Source organism: Eubalaena glacialis, chromosome 2, assembly GCF_028564815.1.
Source record: "Eubalaena glacialis isolate mEubGla1 chromosome 2, mEubGla1.1.hap2.+ XY, whole genome shotgun sequence".
Taxonomy (NCBI): Eukaryota; Metazoa; Chordata; class Mammalia; order Artiodactyla; family Balaenidae; genus Eubalaena; species Eubalaena glacialis.
This window is the reverse complement of record NC_083717.1, coordinates 37,582,088-37,601,236: the sequence shown is the minus strand read 5'-3', so window position 1 is coordinate 37,601,236 and position 19,149 is coordinate 37,582,088. Positions and strand designations below refer to the sequence as shown.

Here is a 19,149-nt window from a genome sequence, read left to right as displayed (position 1 = left end):
GGTGGCCACCTACAAGCCAAGAGACGAGGCCTCGGGATGAAACCCACCTAGCCAGCACCTTGATATTGGACTTCCCAGCCTCCAGAACTGTGAGAAGTAAATCTCTGTTGTTTAAGACCCCAGTCTGTGGCATTTTGTTATAGGAGCCGAGCTGAAGAATACACCAAGTAGGCCCAACTGAAAGCCAAAAAACCAGAGCCCACAATAGTCTGTTTGTTTGGGGTGATGAAAAGTTTTGGAAATAAATAGTGGTGCTGGTCATGCAACACTGTGAATGTAATTAATGCCACTGAGTTGTACACTTAAAAATGGGGAAAATGGCAAATTGTTAGATATATTTTACCATAATCTTTAAAAACTAATAAAGTAATATACCAAAACCCATTAAATTGTACATTTTAAATAGGTGAATTGCATGGTATGTGAATTATATCTCAATAAAGCTATTTTTAAAAAAAAGCAGAGCCCAAACTGTGACTAGTAGTCAAATAATTTCAATAAGAAAGTTGCTGAAAATCCTTTAACAAATGTGACAGTGAGGAATCACATGCAGGTACACTTTCATATCTGCTACGGGCCACCAAAAAGAAATGTCCTTTGGGCCTACTCCCCTGGGGGGCAGGGGTTGGAAAGCATCACCCTGGTGAAGGCCGTGTTCCAGTGAGAACCACCCGAGAGGAGGGTGGCCAGTCTCTGCCTGAACGCCAGCTGCAGGTGGTACTGATGAGAATGCCTAGCTCCCCACCCTGGCTGTTACCACCTTTAAAAACAGCTGCCCCCAAACTTTTAAATATGTGAAGAGTCTCAACTTCACACATAAGAGAAATGCAGACTAAAAGTACAAATAACGATTTTTCATTTATCAGACTGGCAAAGGTCAAAAAGCCACTAAGGAGAGTGGTGGTGAGGTAAGAGAATCAGACCAATCATCATCGTTGCCATCATAAAGTGGCACAATCTCTATGGAGGGCACTTTGACAGTATTTATAAAATTGAAAAATGCTCACATCCTCTGCCTTAGCAGTTTTATTTTTAGAAATGTATTCTACAGACATATTGTTCATGGATACAAAAGTTGTACTCACTACGTGTAATTTCAAAGGATTAGAAAATTTTAATTGCCACATAACAGAAGCCTGGATATATAAATTATGGTTCAATTGAACAATGGTACATCATACAACTGGGATAAAGAACCAAGCTGCTCCTCTGTACCTTGTGAATTGTGTACCATGTACACTCTATCAGCTGTTCAAGGCAAAAATGTTTTAAAATTTGGCAATTTAGTAGATAAAAATGGCATAATCTTATTTTAATTGCTATTTCCTTCATTGCTACTGGGGTTGACTTTTTTCATGATTATCTGTCACTATACATTTTCACTTCTGTAAAAAAGTTCACAAAACCTGTTTACATCCGTTGGCTCTTCAGATTCCATGATACTGTGAATGCAGACAGGGGTAAAACGCTGCCATTTTACACTTGGGGGAAATGGGGCTCCCAGATCTAAGAGTAGCTACCAAATATTTATTGTGCCATGCATCCTACCGGTTATTATTATTATTTTTTATTATTTGTTTGGTTGTGCTGGGTCTTAGTTGCGGCAGGCGGGCTCCTTAGTTGTGGCATGCGAACTCTTAGTTGCGGCATGCATGTGGGATCTAGTTCCCTGACCAGGGATCGAACCCGGGCCCCCTGCACTGGGAGCACGGAGTCTTAACCACTGTGCCACCAGGGAAGTCCCCTTACCAGTTATTTTTAAATATGTTACTTCTAACTTTCCCAACAGTCCTGCCAGGTAGTTATTACCAGTCTCATTCTACAAATAAAGAAACTGGGACTGAGAGGCTGGTTAACTTGCCCATGGCCACTCAGCTGGTAACAGGGCTCTGTGGTCACCTGAATCCTGAATCAATATCCTTGCTACACAGCAGCTTCCTAGGGACTGGGCGGAAAGATGCTGGAGTCAGCGGGCAGCATGGAGGTCCACCCAGTCCCATACGTGCAGAGAGGCATCACTTGCTGCGGACAACAAAGTCCTCGGTTTACAGGGGTGCCAGGTGTGGGTGGTGACCAGTGGAGCAGTGTCTATCCCATTGCCGTCTAGGAAGATGTGACCTTTGTGAGTGAAGAGAGGTTCTACTTGGCGCCCCATTCCACCCCAAGACGTGACGTCATAGACCTGGACCGTCCCATCAAAACCTGAGGAAGAACAAGAAAAGAGAGCACTGACGCTGAATCTCTGAATGCTCTACGGAACCAAAACAGGCTAGAGGATGAGGAATCAAATAGCCACAAGATACTTATAGGCCAACTGAGGGAATTCCTTGGCGGTCCAGTGGTTTGGACGCTGCGCTTTCACTGCTGAGGGCGTGGGTTCTATCCCTGGTCGGGGAACTAAGATCCCACAAGCTGCGCGGTACAGCCAAAAAAATAAATAAATAAAATTAAAGGCCAACGGAAGGGCATGTAACATCTGCCGTCAATGTCGGCGGCTGATGACTCCTTGGAGCATATAACAATAAGCATCTGTTGCCCGAGGCTAATCTTGCATTCTCTCTTTTAACCCTCACAACTGTATGAAGTAGGTACTATTATTTTCCCCAAGAAACAGAGGCTTTAGAGACTTTTCAAACCTCTTCCACTTGCCCCCAATTCTAATCCCTCCACATGTGAGTCCCTCTCAGCAGATGGCCTTGTCTCCTACTTGATGGGGGAAAGAGAAGCCTTTAGAGAGAACTACCCAAGCCTGGTTCTGCTCTTCTGCTCTTTCTGGATCCCGCCATGACCAATGACCCTCTCTTGCTCTCTCAACTGTTCTTTCAACCTCTCCCCCCGTCAGAGGATCCTTCCATCGGCTTTCAGATACCTCATTACACACCCTCATTCAACTAGATACTGCCGGGCCAGACCCAGGAGCTTGCTGACCTAGCTAGCTTGCTGTAATTCTAAAAGCGAGAAGACTGAGCGGCACCGCTGAGACCCTATCACCTCTCCCTGGTGCAGCCCGTGGCTGTCCTAGTGTCTTACCATCCGCAGCCTCTCCACCAACCTCAGAACTGAATTCCTGCTGGGACAGGAAAGGCCTGCTACCAACGTGGGGAAGTCTGGTAGCCAGGATGTGGAAGGGCCGCCGCTGAAGAACCTGGAGAGCTAATTTGGAGCTTTTCTGTGAGCAACTTTAACTTCTGGGGCCAGATTTACTACGGGACTACGGGCTCCTTCCTGAGCACTCAAGTGTCCCCGGAAGAGAGAGATCAAGTGACAGACACAAAATCCTCTCAGCAGTACCTGAAATGGCCAAGGAGTTGTCCAGGCCTGGAGCCCAAGTCACTCGCAGCAGCTCTGGGTCAGGGCTAGGCGTGGACACTGGGCACTGGACCAAGCTCACCGGCTGGCAGAGATCCCGGGGGTCAAGAAGACAGAGCTGCCCGTCCGAGCCAAGGCTGGCAATGCTGGGCCCAGGGCCCCGGCCCCCAGCTTCTGCACACCACCTCCCTCCAGCGGACCCAGAGCCGGGCCTGAGGTTCTCTGACGGGGTCCACTTCTGGCGGGTGTCGACAAGCCCCAGGCGGCCCGAGGTGCAGCAGAAAGCAAAGGTGTCTGCGTCCAGGACCTGCAGGCTACTCAGCAACTCGCCGTCACTGACACCTGGATGGCGGGGCGAGAGGAGAAAAGTGGCTGCAGTCAGATGGGTCCAGCGGTTTGGTGGCATTGGCTGGTCCAAGCCCCTTCCTCTGGGCACCTCCCCACCAGCCCCTGGCCACGTCCTGCCGCCTTCTCATCTCACACGGTCCGCCCGGCTGGTTGGGTGCTGGTTCCGGACTGCCTTCCGCAGCCCCGGAACAGGAGCCCCCGAGGCCTGGCCTTGCCTCTCACTCATCTCGTTTCCCCAGCAGCTGGCACACAGGGTTGGATTCGGTTTCCAGCGTGGCTGGGTGGGGCTGGAGGAGCCGGCAAGGGGCTGCGGTACCTGAGCTGTACGTGGTCTTCTGTGATTCCAGATCCACCACCTTCAGACTGCTGAGCCTGGCCCCGTGGAGGACCCCGGGTGCCGCCGACGAGAAGATGGCCACCCTGGGCCAGAGACACCCCTCCTTCTCGCACACATCAATGGTGCTGACAGCCTTAATGACATCTGGGGGAAGATGGAAGCAGCTAAAGTCCAGAATGTTAATTTTGAAACAGGTTTGAAACATTCCATGGTGAAGGCCTGCCAGAAAGTCAGGGGAGACAGGGGCTCACAGCTGGCGAGAGAGGATGTGGAGACATAATCACTGTGCGTTGTGTTTACTTTTTGGAAACTGTCAGAAGCACTGTAGTTTCTCTATAATTTGTCTTATGAACTGTTTCGCACATGGGAGATAATGAATCACAGCAGCCATCTCAAAACCTCCCAAGCAACTCTGGCTTTTTATAGTTTTGCGGAGAACAAATAAAGGAAGAGAAAAGGAAAGAACACGCCGATGATGTTGTTTACACCTTAACTGAAAATAACAGGAACGGAGTTCATGAAGTAATATTATTTCTTCAAAAAAATGTCCCATGACCTCAAGCAATTGGCCGAATCCTAACAGGTCAAGGTTATAACACAGATGTCTTTGTCTTCAAACATAAACAGGGCAAGAAAGTCCACATCTTTTTTACACTGAACGTTAAAAAGACATACTTGCCCTCAGGTTAAATCAAATTTTAGCTTTGTTCACCTCAGTCTGCTTCGACAGCAGACAGGTTCCCGTCTCTGCATTCTCCATTTATAACATAGTTCAGAACAAGTAGTTTGCTGTACAAACTACTTAAAGGGAGATGCATATTTTCCATTTTATATTTTCTTGCTCCAAGAGGGAGCTCACTGTTTGGTTTCACATTCTCTGAAGAAAATGGAGATCTAGGTATTTTTAAATTCTAGAGGATAGGTAAGAGGATGAGGAAGGGACGGATGAGAGAAGGAACACTAACACGGCTTATCAAGCGAGCACGTGGCAGTCAGCTCCCTGGAGACAGTTCACATACAAGGAGTCACAGAAGGTGCGGCCAGACTGGGCTAGGATGCAGAGGCCCCTTGAGTCCTGCTCCCCAAGCCACAGACTCTCAGTGCACTTCGTCTAGACTTGTTGAACATAACTGCTCTACCCTAGGAGCCGCAGAGGTCGGAGCAGACAAAACAGCTGAGCCTCAGGACCATGTGTCTCCGGGGAGTGCCGGTGAGGCTGCGATTCAAACCAGCCCAGCATAGCTTGCCTCACTCCTCCGGGCCCCACTTAAGTGGCTCCCTCTTCCCTTTCCACAGACTCTGAGGAGCCTGGAACAGATTCCCCAGGACCTGTTGCTCTGAGCCAGGGGTGGTTCTCAGATATGATTTGTCCCCTGATGGCGGGGAAGGAGGAGGTCAAGGGAAAGCCTTCAAAGACCTATTTCAAAGATGCACTGGAAGACAAAGGCTTCAGAGCTCCTTACTGGAGGGTTGTGCTCCGTAGTTACAACAGGAAAGAAATGCAGGTTCCTCCTCATCCCCTCTCTTGTCAGTGTTAAAATGCCCCCTTTAGGAAATCCACACCAACTAGCCAAATGAAAAGAAAAACTACTACAAAATCAAAGCAAAAGATGCAGTGAGGCACCTCCAAGAACTGGGCAATAAAAGAAAGGCTGTCTGAAGATTAAACCAACAGAATGGGTCAGAGCTGCAGTAGGCACACTCCTTAAGGAGTCAGAATGGCTCCAGACCTGCAGTACTGAGCTAACATATTACCACGTCGAAAGGAAAAGTGGTGGCCATGAGAGGGGGCTGTTCAGCCACAACGGCAAAGAAAATGCTGGGGCCCGTCCACGGCAGAGCCACTCCAGACTGAAGTTAACTTCCAAGTAGAGGCTGCGGGAGACATTCAGCTGAGGCTGTTAGGTATGTCTCCATCTAAAGACATTCTCAGTGGACTCCTCAGCCCCAGAGCTGAGAGGGGAGGCCACAGGCCCTCCCTCCAGGGGCCTGGGCAGCACCTAGGCCTGGGGAGCCAAGCCTTCACAAGTTCTATACTCTCTGCCTAAGACAGCTTATGAAAACACCATTTGGAAGCCTCGGAGCTGATTCCTCTTGTTATGGTTATGTTTATCATGTAGGCTTTGATTAGGTCTTCTATAGGAAAAGAATAAGGATCTGGAATATTCCACTTTTAGGGATACTTATTTTTTCATTATAAACTAATAAATCTGCGTTCTGGTTTATACAGCAGTCCTGTGAGTCTGGTGAGCGCGTCTGCCCCTAATAACAGGTTAGATTTGTTCTGAGTGTGCTGACAGAATCAGGTTTCTGAGATACCAAAGCTGTGGGTCAAACCTGGACCTTGGAAAATTCACCAAGATAATGCTACGTTTTTAGGCGTCTAGGAAAACAGCTGGCCAGCCTTCCCCAGATTCTGGAATATTCTGCACTAATATCCAGGGGAAGGTAACTATCTGATTTCCTACTCTCATATGGGTGTCAGAGCAAGTCTCCTTGGGCCTAGCTCTCCTGGGCCTGGGGCTACAGGTTCTACATGGCACCTGGTACCCCAAGCACTGTCAGGGCAAAAGAGCTCCAAGGCGCCCCCTCATCTTTAAACCATTGCTGCCCCATGCAGCCTATTTTTAGGGAAAGATAAAAAACAACAATAAGGGCTTCCCTGGTGGCGCAGTGGTTGAGAATCTGCCTGCCAATGCAGGGGACACGGGTTTGAGCCCTGGTCTGGGAGGATCCCACATGCTGTGGAGCAACTAGGCCCGTGAGCCACAGCTACTGAGCCTGCGCGTCTGGAGCCTGTGCTCCGCAACAAGAGAGGCTGCGACAGTGAGAGGCCCATGCACCGCGATGAGGAGTGGCCCCCGCTTGCCGCAACTAGAGAAAGCCCTCGCGCAGAAGCGAAGACCCAACACAGCCATAAATAAATAAATAAATATATAAAATTTAAAAAAAAACAACTATAAGTTACTGACATAAGGATCGACATAGAGATCACTGGAACCGAACGGAGAGTCCAGAAATAAATCCTTATATTCACGATCAACCGATTTTCACCAAAGGCACCAACGCAGGTCAGTGGAGAAAGGCCAGGTTTTTTGACAAATGGACAACCAGATATTCACATGCAAAAAGATGAACTTAGACCCTTCCCTCATACCTACCATACACAAAAGTTAACTCTAAAGAGATCACAGACTTAAATGTTGGAGCTAAAACAATAAAACTTTTGGGAAAAAAAACACTGGGGAAAATCTATGGATTAAGTAAAGATTTCTTAGATATGACACTGTTTTATTATTAAAACGGACCTCATCAAAATTTAAAACTTTTATGCTTCAAAGGACACTATTAAGAAAATGAAAAGACAGGGAGAAAATATTAGCAAAACATATATCTGATAAATAACATGTATCTAGAATGTACAAAGAACTCTCACAAGTCAATGAAGACAAAACAGCCAATCAATAAGTGGGCAAAATATTTGATAAAATATAAGCACCAAGAAAGCATGGAACATCTATGTGAGTGCTTGCTGTTATATCCCCAGAACCTTGCCCAATGCTTGGCACACTGGAAGCACACAATGAATAACGACTGAATGATGAAATGCTAGCTACTGCTACAAATAACAGTAATAATAATAATAATAATTATTATTATTATGTGCCCTTTCATAAGTAGATCTTACTTCCAGGAACCAGATCTAAGCAAAATGGTGGCACAGACTATGTTGCCAGTCAGTAAATACCCTACGGCCTTTTTTTCAGAGCCCTTACATACTATACTGAGATCAATTATTATTATCTAACTATAGTTACCACCAGGCATAGTTATAAGCAGACTCTGAAGTCAGACTAGATTTAAGTCTTGGTTCTGCGACCATCTTTGTGACTTTGAACAAGTTAGCCTCTCTGGGAAAGAGTTTGTTCTCAGACTCATGAGAATTTAATGAGATCACACATGGAAAGTGATTAGTACAGTGACTGGAATATAATATACACTCATTAATATTACTGTTACATCTTATAGATTGTTAATTAATCCGAACAAGTATCTATTAAAATATACAGTGAAACTGGAATATCAAAGGGCCTGTGACAGCATGTTATCTCAGCCTGCTGGGGGAAAAAAAATAACAACAAAACACCCTTAGGAAGATTCAAATAGGCATTTTACCAAAGATACATGAATGGCTAATAAGCATATAAAAAGATGCTCAACATTATTAGTCATTAAGGAATTGCAAATGAAAGCCACATGATATACAATTTCACATCCATTAGGACAGCTTTAATAAAAAAGACAGACAATAAAATGTTGGTGAGGGCATGGAGAAACAGGAACCCTCATACACTGCTGGTGGGAATGTAAATGATGAAGCCATTTTGGAAAAGAGTTTGGGAGTTTCTTAAAAAATCAAACATAAATTTACCACATGATCCAGCAATTTTATTCCTAATGTCTATCCAAGACATATGAAGACATATGTCCACACAGAGACTTGTACATGAATGTTCTTAGCAGCATTATTCCTAATAACCAAAAATCAGATCCATCAACTGGTGAACAGATAGACAACTGTGATACATCCATAAATGGAATACTGTTCAGCCATAAAAAGGAACAAACTGCTGATACACGTTATGACATTGTACGACATGGTGGACCTCAAAAGTACTATGCTCAGTGAACGAAGCCAGATACAAGAGACCACATATTGTATGATTCCATTGATATGAAATATCCAGAAAAGGCAAATCTATCATAGAGACAGAAAGCAGATTAGTGGTCGCCTGGGGCAGGGTGTGGGCATGGGGGTTAATAGTAATTGGCATGATGGATCTTACTGGGCTCATGAAAATATCCTAAAACTGATTATAGTGGTGGTTGCACAACTTGTTAAATTTACTAAAAAAAAAAATCACTGAACTGTATACTTAAAATGGGTGACTTTCAATAAAATTATGAAAAAATAAACAATCATAACTACAAATAAGGATATACACACACCTGGAAGCTACAGCATGAGACAAGTGACAAGGAAGAAACAACAAAGGAAAGTCCACAGGGTCAGCGACCTCAAAAACCAAATGAGGACCAGAAGCGCCTTCCTGCAGCAGTGAAGCTTGGGGAGAAGCCAACAGCTGCTACCGGTTTCTGGGAAGCATCCAAGTGAGGCAGAGGACCACACAAGCCAAGGGGCAGTTCCAAGAGCGGCTGTCTTTGCCTCTGAGGCCCGCTTCCACGCTGGTCAGCAATGCTCTAACCCAAGGAGGGATGGCAGGGGCTGGATCAGGGCTGCAGGCTCCAGTGCCTGCCTGACAGGGGAACCGCAAACCTCCTGCTGGAGGGGATACTATGAGGGAACTCCCCCGACTCCCAGAGGAACAGGACTAACGCTTCCTGCGCCTTTCCCAACTTTCCTGTTCCCGTTGGGCAGCAGAGTGACGTCTCTGAGTGGGAGACTGGTCAGCCCAGGCTCGTGCTCACTCACTGTTTTCCCTCCCTGAGAGCAGCATGGCTGCAATGAGAGGTGACCTCCCTGCTGCCCTCGCTCTGCCCCTGCCCGGGGTGGGAGAGGCCCGAAGTTCACCAGGTGCTCTGCCTCTGGCTGGGCTGGTAAACTCAATTCCTGAAGCAAGCTATAGGAAGCTCCACTTGGGGCTTGTGTGCACTGCTGTGGCTGCTAACTCACCTTTGCTGCATTGAAGTAGATACTGCATTTTTAAAAGAATTTTTTGGCCACGCCATGTGGCATGTGGGATCTTAGCTCCCCGACCAGGGACTGAACCCGTGCCCCCTGCAGTGGAAGCGCAGAGTCTTAACCACTGGACTGCCAGGGAAGTCCCAGTAGATACTGCATTTTAATTCCCACTGGCTCTGAGTCTGTTTCTTAACTGGCTCAGATTAGGGATTGGGAGTGTGAGAGTAACAGGCTTTCCTACAAACCCAACCGTGCCAAGTCAAAGTCACTTACCGCTGTCCTCCGCAATCTGCCACACCTGCAGGTAACAACCGGGAAGGCCACTGGTCACCAGCAACCTATTCAGGATGGATAGGAAATCTCAGCCCAGACAGCGGGGAGCTCACCCACATAGCCCTCAGCCTCTCCCTCTCCAGCCCACTCAGCTTGGGATTCCTACACTCCCCGTATCAGGAGAGCTTACGCAGGGAGGGGTCCTCAAGATCAGTCACCCTCATTTAACAGAGGAGGAGCAGGCTTGTTTGCCTTTAGGGACAGGTCCACAGCTCACAGAGAGTCGTGGGACTGAGCCCTGGCTTCCACGTGGCATGACGTGTTCTAGAGGACCCAGCAGGCAGCCTGAATACAGAACCCTCACCCAGAGGCTCTGGCCTCTGCCAACTGAGCTATTAGCCCCAACTACCCACCACCAGCTCTCTGAGAAACTAAGAGCATCCCTTCTACTTTATATCTATTCCCTAGAGCAACGCCAGCAATCTGTGGGTTACCATAGTCAAGAGGTCCGTGAGGGACCGTAAAGCCACCGAGCACTGGTTTCTTTGTATTCCAGATCTGTGTGTGCACGTGCCCTCCCATGTGCCCCTGTGCTGAGGCGGGACGGGGAGGAGTGGTGATAAAGATACAGGATACCCCTAAAGTTCCAGCCACTCCATCCTGAATGGAAGGTCTGGGTCACAGAGCTGACCATACCTGGTGTCTGGCACATACTTCAGATCAAAGACAGACCTGTCTGAAAATCCTCCATGGCGTACCTTGAAATCTCTTTCAGGGAATAAGCCCTAAAATACAAAGAGGTGGCCAATCAGATAGGGGACCGCTCTCCAAAGGAACGTTTCAGACAAGTTCTAGGTAAGGAGCCATTTCCCAGCCTAGCAGGAAGCCATGGAAGCCGCTCAGGTGGCAATGATGCTTCTCTGGGCAGGGCCTCAGGGTGCTGTTATTTGCAAATGTTGGTCTCAGCTGCCTACACAGATAGCTTCCTTTCTTTCCTGCACATCCAGAACCTTTCTTCTAACCTTTCACCACAGCACAAGTGTTATATTCCAAGTCTTCTTAGAGGAGTCACAGAGGCTTAACAGAGAAAGGTGGAATGTATCAGCCAACTAACACAGCCCCATTCCTCCCCACACCTCACACTGGAAGTTAGGTGGGTTCTTCCAGCAATAAAAATACAACTGCCAGGACTTCCCTGGTGGCTCAGTGGTTAAGAATCCACCTGCTAGTGGTTAAGAATCCGCCTGCCAATGTAGGGGACACGGGTTCGAGCCCTGGTCCGGGAAGATCCCACATGCCACGTAGCAACTAAGCCCGTGCACCACAACTACTGAGCCTGTGCTCTAGAGCCCGCGAGCCACAACTACTGAGCCTGCGTGCCACAACTACTGAAGCCCGCGTGCCACAACTATGAAGCCCGTGTGCCTAGAGCCTGTGCCCTGCAACGAGAAGCCACCGCAATGAGAAGCCCACGCACCACAACGAAGACCCAAAGCAACCAAAAGTAAATAAAATTTAAAAAATAAAGAAAAAAAGAAAATGCATGGTATTAAAAAAAAAAAAAGAATCCACCTGCTAATGAAAGGGACACGGGTTCGATCCCTGGTCCAGGAAGATCCCACATGCCGCAGAGCAACTGAGCCCGTGCACCACAACTACTGAGCCTCTGCTCTAGAGCCCGCGAGCCACAACTACTGAAGCCCACGCACCTAGAGCCCATGCTCCACATCAAGAGAAGCTACTGCAATGAGAAGCCCGCACACCGCAACGAAGAGTAGCCCCCGCTTACCGCAACTAGAGAAAGCCAGCGCAGCACCGAAGACCCAATGCAGCCAAATAAATAAATAAACTAATTAATTAAAAAAAATACAACTGCCAATTATCCAGTGCTCACTGTGTCAGCCACCCTGTTTAGTGCTTTACTCTATCATGTTGAATTCTTACAACCATCCTGTGACCTGGGCACTATAATTATCCCTGTTCTAAAATGACAAAGCCAAGGCATAGGGAGCTTAAGCAACTTTTCTAAGGTCACAGGGGTTATGTTATACATCTGAACCCAAGTCTGTCTAACCGAAGTCCATGCTCTTAGCCACTAGACTCTACTATCTCCACGTGAGGAACCAGAGGCAGGGGAAGAGGAGGTGGCCACAAGAGAACAGAGCGAAAGCCAGGGGTGAGGTGGGAGGTAAATCAGGTCTCTCATCAAGGCTCAATTTTGGTGAGCTCCTGACTTAGCTTCAGGGGTAGGGATGAGGAAGATCAAGAATATTAGGAAGGAAATTTACCCAAGGGCAATAAAGGCCAGACTGATCTAGCCAATGAGCCTGAAGTGATTTTATACTAACATTAGGCAGCTATCAACTCTTCGTGACACATTCTTTTCTCTTGGCTTCTGGATCACTGGCCTTTTCTGAGACTCCTCCTTCTTCAAAGACTATTCTTTCTCAGTACTCCTTGTGGGTTCATCATCTTCCTCTACCCATTTCTTAAATGTTCTCCCTGAGGTTCTGTCTTTAGCCATCTTCTCCTCTTATTCTTTATATACTACACATTCATCCTAGGTGATCTTAACCATTCTAAGGTTTCAACCACCCTTCATACTCTAATTGCTCCCTAAATTTTTTTTTTTTTCGGCCATGTGGCACGGCTTATGGGATCTTGGTTCCCCGACCAGGGATCGAACCCAGGCCCCCTGCAGTGGAAGCGTGGCGTCTTAACCACTGGACCACCAGGGAATTCCCCCTAAATCTATTCTTGATAAAGTATAATTGACTTCTTGCTCTAGGAGCCCTCTGTAAATCACAGGACTTTCTGTACAACTTACCTCTGTGCACATTTGCCTCCCTTTATTAGACTATAAGGGCAGGCCCAGTGCTTACAGTTTCTCTCTTTCTAGTATCCAGGACAATATTTAGTAGACAATAGGAGCTCCATAAAGATTTAATAAATGAGTAGAAGTAGACACATATACTTAGCGTAAATATTTCAAGTTACCTGGTTTTCTTTTACAGAAAGTCTGAGAGGTAATATCAGATGAAGAATCTCATTTTTTTTCAGGCTTTCATAGCCAGCAACCAAGATTCCTGGAAAAAGCAGAATAAGCTGTGACAAAGTGCTAGAAAGATTCTGGACCACAGCTGGGTCCAGACACTCTGCCAAATCTTCCAAAGCAAAGATAAACTCTTCTGCCATTGGTATGCAGCCTTGTACTGAGGGATGGAAGAGATCTAGATCTTCATAAGAGAAATATAATGCTGATGGGGCATGAAATTGCTACAAGTGACCAAGAGGCCCTCAAGCTCCCAGAAGAGTGGTTGGGTCCCTCTGGGCTGAGCTCCTGAATTCCAGCTTGAGGAGTGGTTCTTCAGGGCCAGGCAGGGCATATCACCTTTGTCACCAATCCATTCAAGGACTCGAGTGGCTCCCGAGAGGTCGAATGCATGGAAATCCTGGTACCTGCATGATAGGGACACAACGTCACACAATGCATGGCACTTTACAGCTGTTAAAGAACCTGAGATGTTAGCATGGTTCGGCAGTTGGGGGCCCAGGCTCTGGAATCAGGCAGAACCGGGATCAAGTCTTGTTACACATTTCATCCCCTGTGTGACTGGGAGCAGGCCAGTCACAATTTCCCTGAGCCTCGTCCTCATCTGTAAAATGCAACTCCTAGAGTACTCAGACTCCCCAAGGTTGACGTGAGGAATCGAGATAATCTTTGTTTAAGGTTTAACTCAGAGCCTGGCGCAAAATAAACAGTCACTTATGTTATTATTATCCTCCACAAGCACTGCCCCTACTAGTACTTCACACAATTTGCGCACACAGGAAGGTGCCATTTCCCAGCTGCGGGAGCCGAGGCCCAGGCGGAGTCCTCCGTACAGGTCCCGCCCCACATGCCGCGAGTTCCCTGCGTGCTCCATGCCGCGCCCGTCCGCCCCCAAGCCAGCTCCAGGCCCGGATTCCACGTCCCAAGCCCACACGATTTACAAGCTCAAGGATTCCACCAGCCAGTCCTCCGCGGGCTCCATGGCAGCTGTCGCTTCCGGTACCCCACTTCCGCCTCTGAACCTTCCTGGGCAAGCGCGGCCCTCTCGCGAGGAGTGGGGCGCGGCCTGCTCTGACCCGGGGGCGGGGCCTTAAAGGTGCCTTAGTGCCGCCGTGGACATGCAGTACCCTTAGCTAGCTAGGTCCGGGATTCTCCGGATAAACTCTCCTGGAAACAAGTCGCAAATTCAGGGATTCCCAGGATGTCAGTTCCGGGCGGGGCCTGAGGGACCAAATACACGCTCGTTTTATGACCTGGTATTTGCAGATCAGAGGAAAAGGCCAGATAAAATACAGGACGCCCGGTTAAATTCCAATTTTAGGTAAACAACGAATAATTTTTTTCGTTTAAGTATGTCCATGCAATATTTAGGATATCTTATACGAAAATATTATTCATTGTTTATCTGAAATTCGAATATAACTGGGTGTGTTGTATTTTTATTTGCTAACTGGCAATCCCACAAGGCTAGAGAAAAGAGTAAGGGGACCTCGGGTCTGGATCCCAGCTCAGCTCTCTCCTTGGTATGTGCTGGGCACTCCCCTCAAAGCTTGGCGTGAGGATGAAATCAGGTAAGCAAAGCCCTACCGCGTAGTGTATGTAGGTGGGAGCTTTTACAGGTGAGAAACAGGAGAGACTTGCCTCTGCCGGTAGGTGGCAGAGGCGAGAGTAGAAAAGCGCCTGGCAGAGGACCTGGCATACAGCAGGCGTTGAGTACCTGCTTCCTGAATGAGTGAATGAGTAGGAGTCCACAGTCAGTGCCAGACTGGTGCCACGGAGTGTCCTGGGCTCTTTGGGGCCAGCCCCATCTCACTGAACACTGGGTCTTTCAGTCTCCTTTCCCTCCCATCCCCTCCAACATGGGTAGAAAGAGAGGACCAGACAGTCTATGTAAAGAGCAGGGTTTTATTCACAACTTCAACAGGGAAGCAAGAAATACAGCAGGGACATCATCTGCATCTGCATTGGCGATATTCCTGGCAACCCAACCAGAAATCACAGTATCAGAGATGTGAGCCCATGATTTACATGCAGATGGGGCTGCCAGGGTCCCATTCAGCACCTTCCCTGGGTGGGCACAATCTAAGCCATGTCATCTTGTCTTCCTGATGAATGGCATCACTTCTGCAGCATTTGCACCAGCACCCTCCTGTACTGAAGAGGAACACACAGAGGAATTGGCCTGGTCAGGGGGACAGATGATAGGGGCATCCTGCCATTCCTAAGTGCTAGGCATCCACAGAGGTAGGCAGGGGCAGGCCCCCCCAGTGCTTTTCTCCCTGAAGGGCCTGGGAGGGGTCAGGGTAGTGGTTTTCTCAGAATAACAGCCTCAACCTCACAGAGTAGTCATGACAGTCAAAGGAGATCATAGAAGTAAAGTCCAAGTACCATGCCTGGCCCTGGGCCGGACAGTGTTTTTACTCCCCCACCTCCAGCTCTGCCCAAGACCTCACTTCTGAAGTCCCACCCCCCAGGGCTAAGTACTGCTTCCTCTGAGATTCTCTAGTTGGTCTTCATGTTTCAGGCCTTCGAGACCAGTGGCCCCGGAGGGGACATTGTCTGCCTTCAGACTCAGCCAGCCCGAGCACCTGGCCCTTACATCTGAGGTCTCCAGAGGCTGGTGGTTCTTTTTTTTTTTTTGGCCACACTGTGCGGCATGTGGGATCTTAGTTCCCCACGGGGCTGGGGATGAACCTTCTGTAGGGAATGCCCCTCCCTTCTTTCAAAATGTACATACTATATGCTAGGCACGGTGGGGGACACAAAGTTAAGTCAGCCACTGGTGCTGCCAGGAAGCTCACAGACTGGCAACAGCTCCTGTTTACTGAGCGCTTTCTATGCATTAGGCATCATGCTCAGCATGTGACACAAACGGTCTCATTTAAGAGGAGAGGGGCACTATTGTTCCCATTTTATGGATGAGGAAGATGAGGCTTGGAGAGGTTAAATGACATTTCTAAGGTCACACTAGCTACTAAGTAGCTAGCTTATGAGCCCAGCATGCTGTCACCAGAGCTCACATTCTACCACATCACACTGCCTTCTTCACATAGCAACGAAGTACCAGGGAAGGTGGTGTGGGATGGGGACAGCGCCAGGAACAGAGAATGGAGGAGCTGCCCCTCTGCCAGGCTGGAGATGAAAGCTGGCTTGGCTCCAACTCTGGGGCCTTGAACCCCATAGGTCAGTGGTTTACAATCAAGGGTGATTTTTGGCTCCCTCCCCTGTCCCCTCCCCAGAGGACCTCTGGCAATGTCTGGAGGCATTTTTGGTTGTCCTAACAGTATCTATCCATACTCTAGTGGATAGAGACGAGGGACGCAGCTAAGCTTCCTACAATGCACAGGACAGTTCCCACAACAGAAAACTGTCCAGCCCAGAATATCAGGTGCTGGCGTTGAGAAACCCTGCCACTGGTCACTGAGGCAGACGAGAGACTGGGAAGAGCACTGGTCAAGGTGAACAAGGTCTAGACTCTGTCTTGGCTGCTGACTAACTCTTTTCATCCCTTCTCTGAGCCTCAGGGTCCCAACAGGCACATACAGGGCACAGCAAAGGTGGACAGCTGGGGTGGGGCAAGTCTGTGTAGACTGGGGTGGAGGTAGCGGAAGGTCCTGCTGGAAGAAGCTGGATAATTGCAGGCTGTGACTTTAGACTGGGCAATGGGTGAGGGGAATGTCTTCCCCTACTTTTTGTTCCATGGGGTTTGCTGGGAAGGTCAGCTTTCTTTCTTCAGAATCCTCTCCGTTTGAGCTCTAGATCACAGGGAGAGCCTAGAATCTCTGGCTTTCTTGGGTGGGCCTATCACACCCTGGCTGAGCACTCACACCGTAAGCCCAACGTTGGATCCAGGGGAAGCCCTGGCTGAGCCTCTCCCGGGCCTGAGGTGGGGGCCTGGCTCACCTGGGTGTGAGGTGCTGGGCCGCTGAGGCTCATGCCCAGAGCTTTCTTTTGCAGGAGGATCCTGAGCAGATCATGACTGAGCTGCAGTCTCTGGTCCCTCAGGGAGATGTGGGGAGCTGTCCCCAATAGGGATGGGCTGGGGGGCTCCAGACTCTTCTTGCCCATGAAGTGACCTAGAAAGGAGATGCCGAGGCACAAGGAAGTCAGGGAGCAAGGATCCTATCCCAGTGGGAAAGCTCCCCATCTCTCCCACTTTTCAGTTCTCATGGCAGGAGGATACACAACCTTCCTCCTCCTCGTCACCAGGAGCCACAAAGACCACGGGTGGTGGCAAAGCCTGTACCTCAGCTTTTCCTGAGCAGGTAGGTGGGATGGAGGGGGTGGCATAGCTGGAAGGAGGGTGGGATGCCCCAGGGCCAGGAAGAAACTCTGCCAGTTGTGCTGTCTGCTTAGAAGAGGGATGGGAAACGGCAGAGAAGGAAGTGGAGAACAAGAGGTGTCTGGAAGGTGGAGGTGCAGAGAGAACACACACCAGAGGTTAGAAGATTCAGTAGAGTCTTGTCTAAGAGAAGGGGCACGGGCTGGCAGGTAGATTTAGGATCCAGCCCCAGCTCTGCTTTAAACTGGCTGGGTGAGTGATTTAACCAAGTCATTGGGTCTGGGTCTCAAGTTCCCCATCTGTTAGGTGAGTTCCAGGGTCCCCTCTAGCCTGGACACTAGTGTCCATGGCTGAGGAGAGGCCAGAGAAGGAAAATGGGGTCAGAGCAGGGTGGGGGGCGCTTGCCCGTACCGGGAAGACTTACCGGTGGCCCAGAGATTGGGCGGGTGCACTCGGATCTTGCTGGCCCGGCTGCGGGGCTCCGGGAGATCCCAGCTAAACGGGGCGGCGCCGGCAGCGAGCAGAGCGAAGAGCAGAAGGCCTCCGAGCAGCCCAGCGCCCCGCGCCCGCAGGGTCATGGTTGGGTGCCGGCCGCGCCTCTGTTCAGGTGCACTTAGCAGCGGCTCAGGTCCCTGACGCGCGGCTTCCCTCCTTTTAAATCCGCGCCCTTGGGGGCGGAGCCTGCCCCGAAGAGCCCGCCCCCGGCGCGCTCGCTGCCGCCCCTGCTCCGCTCTCCTTCGACCCTCTTGTCCGCGCCAGCTCTTGGGCGGGGGTCTCGGTCAGGGGCCCCTTCCACAGCCCGCACGGCCGCACTCCTAACCCCACGTGGGCACCGCTTCCTCAGGGCGTTCGGGCCCAAGCCCACCACCTTCAAGCTGGGGACCTGGGCAAAGCCGGCTCCCCTGGCCCTCCCTCACCGCTCTCAACGGATTTCGGCCAACGAGCGGTTCCTTCACCTCTGAGCCTCTTTCTAAGGGTAGAAAAGGGGGCGAGGACGCCTCCTGTGTAACACAGGCGTTACAGTGCCCAGCATAGTGCCAGGCACCAGAGGAGCTCCATAAAATGCAAGTCGGCCCTTCCCTCCTGGGGAATCTGACCGGGTTCACCCAGCTCTCTGCCTTCTCACAGCAGGTGCTCAGGGTAGGAGTGCAGAACGATGGATGGCCGAGCCCTCCCCTCCCCCACCCTCCCCCCACAAATGGGCGCCCAGCTTGGGAGACTGGCTTGTCAGTTGGCCAGGAGGCAGATCTTTGGGTCAGGGGAGTGAAAAGAGCACTGGACCAAGAGTCCATATACAAGCTGTGTGACCTCACTGACCCTCACCTTCTTCAATTGTAAAATGGGAAAAACCACATTGCCCTATTTTTAATAGCTTTACATTTTTTAGCCCAATTATTTTGTGGCAGGAAGCAACAGTCCTATAGGACTCCCTCTCAGAGTCAGCACTCTCCTCCTCCAAAGGAGCTGTCCAGACTTGTCTTGGAAAGAAATTTTAGGTCAGTGGAAGCACTTAATGAATAGAAGACACTGTGCTCCAGAATAATACATTTATTTTTGCTTAAATGTTTACTAAACACCAATGTTCAGAGCACTATGCCAGGCACAGGCGGGCAGGGACACAAAAGATAGTGCCCTGCTCCCACAGGAGTTTACCATCTCATTAGAGAGACAGAGTACAAAAGGAGTGAATGATGGAGGAGCAGGGTACTGACCAACCCCTGGGCCCTGGACTCTTCTCAGAAACACTGCACAGTGTGGCTGTGACCGAACCTACTCCCCAGTCTGGCTCAAAAACGGTACTTGCTATTATTACTCTTGCCATATCTAGCTCAGCAAGGCCTGCT

General features: G+C 49.3%; 2 protein-coding genes across 3 annotated transcripts; both read right to left on the bottom strand.

Moving 5' to 3' along the window:
* Positions 1-527: 527 nt before the first annotated feature.
* WDR73 (WD repeat domain 73) lies at positions 528-14,028 on the bottom strand. Its single transcript, XM_061181758.1, has 8 exons — positions 13,965-14,028; positions 13,363-13,430; positions 12,969-13,057; positions 10,668-10,756; positions 9,972-10,036; positions 3,974-4,138; positions 3,292-3,651; positions 528-2,202 (listed from the first exon to the last, which is right to left on the bottom strand). The coding sequence occupies exons 1-8, from the start codon at positions 14,003-14,005 to the stop codon at positions 1,967-1,969; spliced, it is 1,113 nt and encodes a 370-aa protein (XP_061037741.1). The 5' UTR covers positions 14,006-14,028; the 3' UTR covers positions 528-1,966.
* Positions 14,029-14,925: 897 nt separating this feature from the next.
* Positions 14,926-17,920, bottom strand: NMB (neuromedin B). 2 transcript variants are annotated; one of them, XM_061181757.1, is made up of 3 exons: positions 17,730-17,920; positions 16,927-17,099; positions 14,926-15,177 (listed from the first exon to the last, which is right to left on the bottom strand). In XM_061181757.1, the coding sequence occupies exons 1-3, from the start codon at positions 17,881-17,883 to the stop codon at positions 15,142-15,144; spliced, it is 363 nt and encodes a 120-aa protein (XP_061037740.1). In that variant the 5' UTR covers positions 17,884-17,920; the 3' UTR covers positions 14,926-15,141. The 2 variants fall into 2 exon arrangements, with proteins under 2 accessions (XP_061037740.1, XP_061037739.1); XM_061181756.1 differs by having other exon boundaries at positions 14,926-15,172.
* Between the last annotated feature and the right edge of the window lie 1,229 nt (positions 17,921-19,149).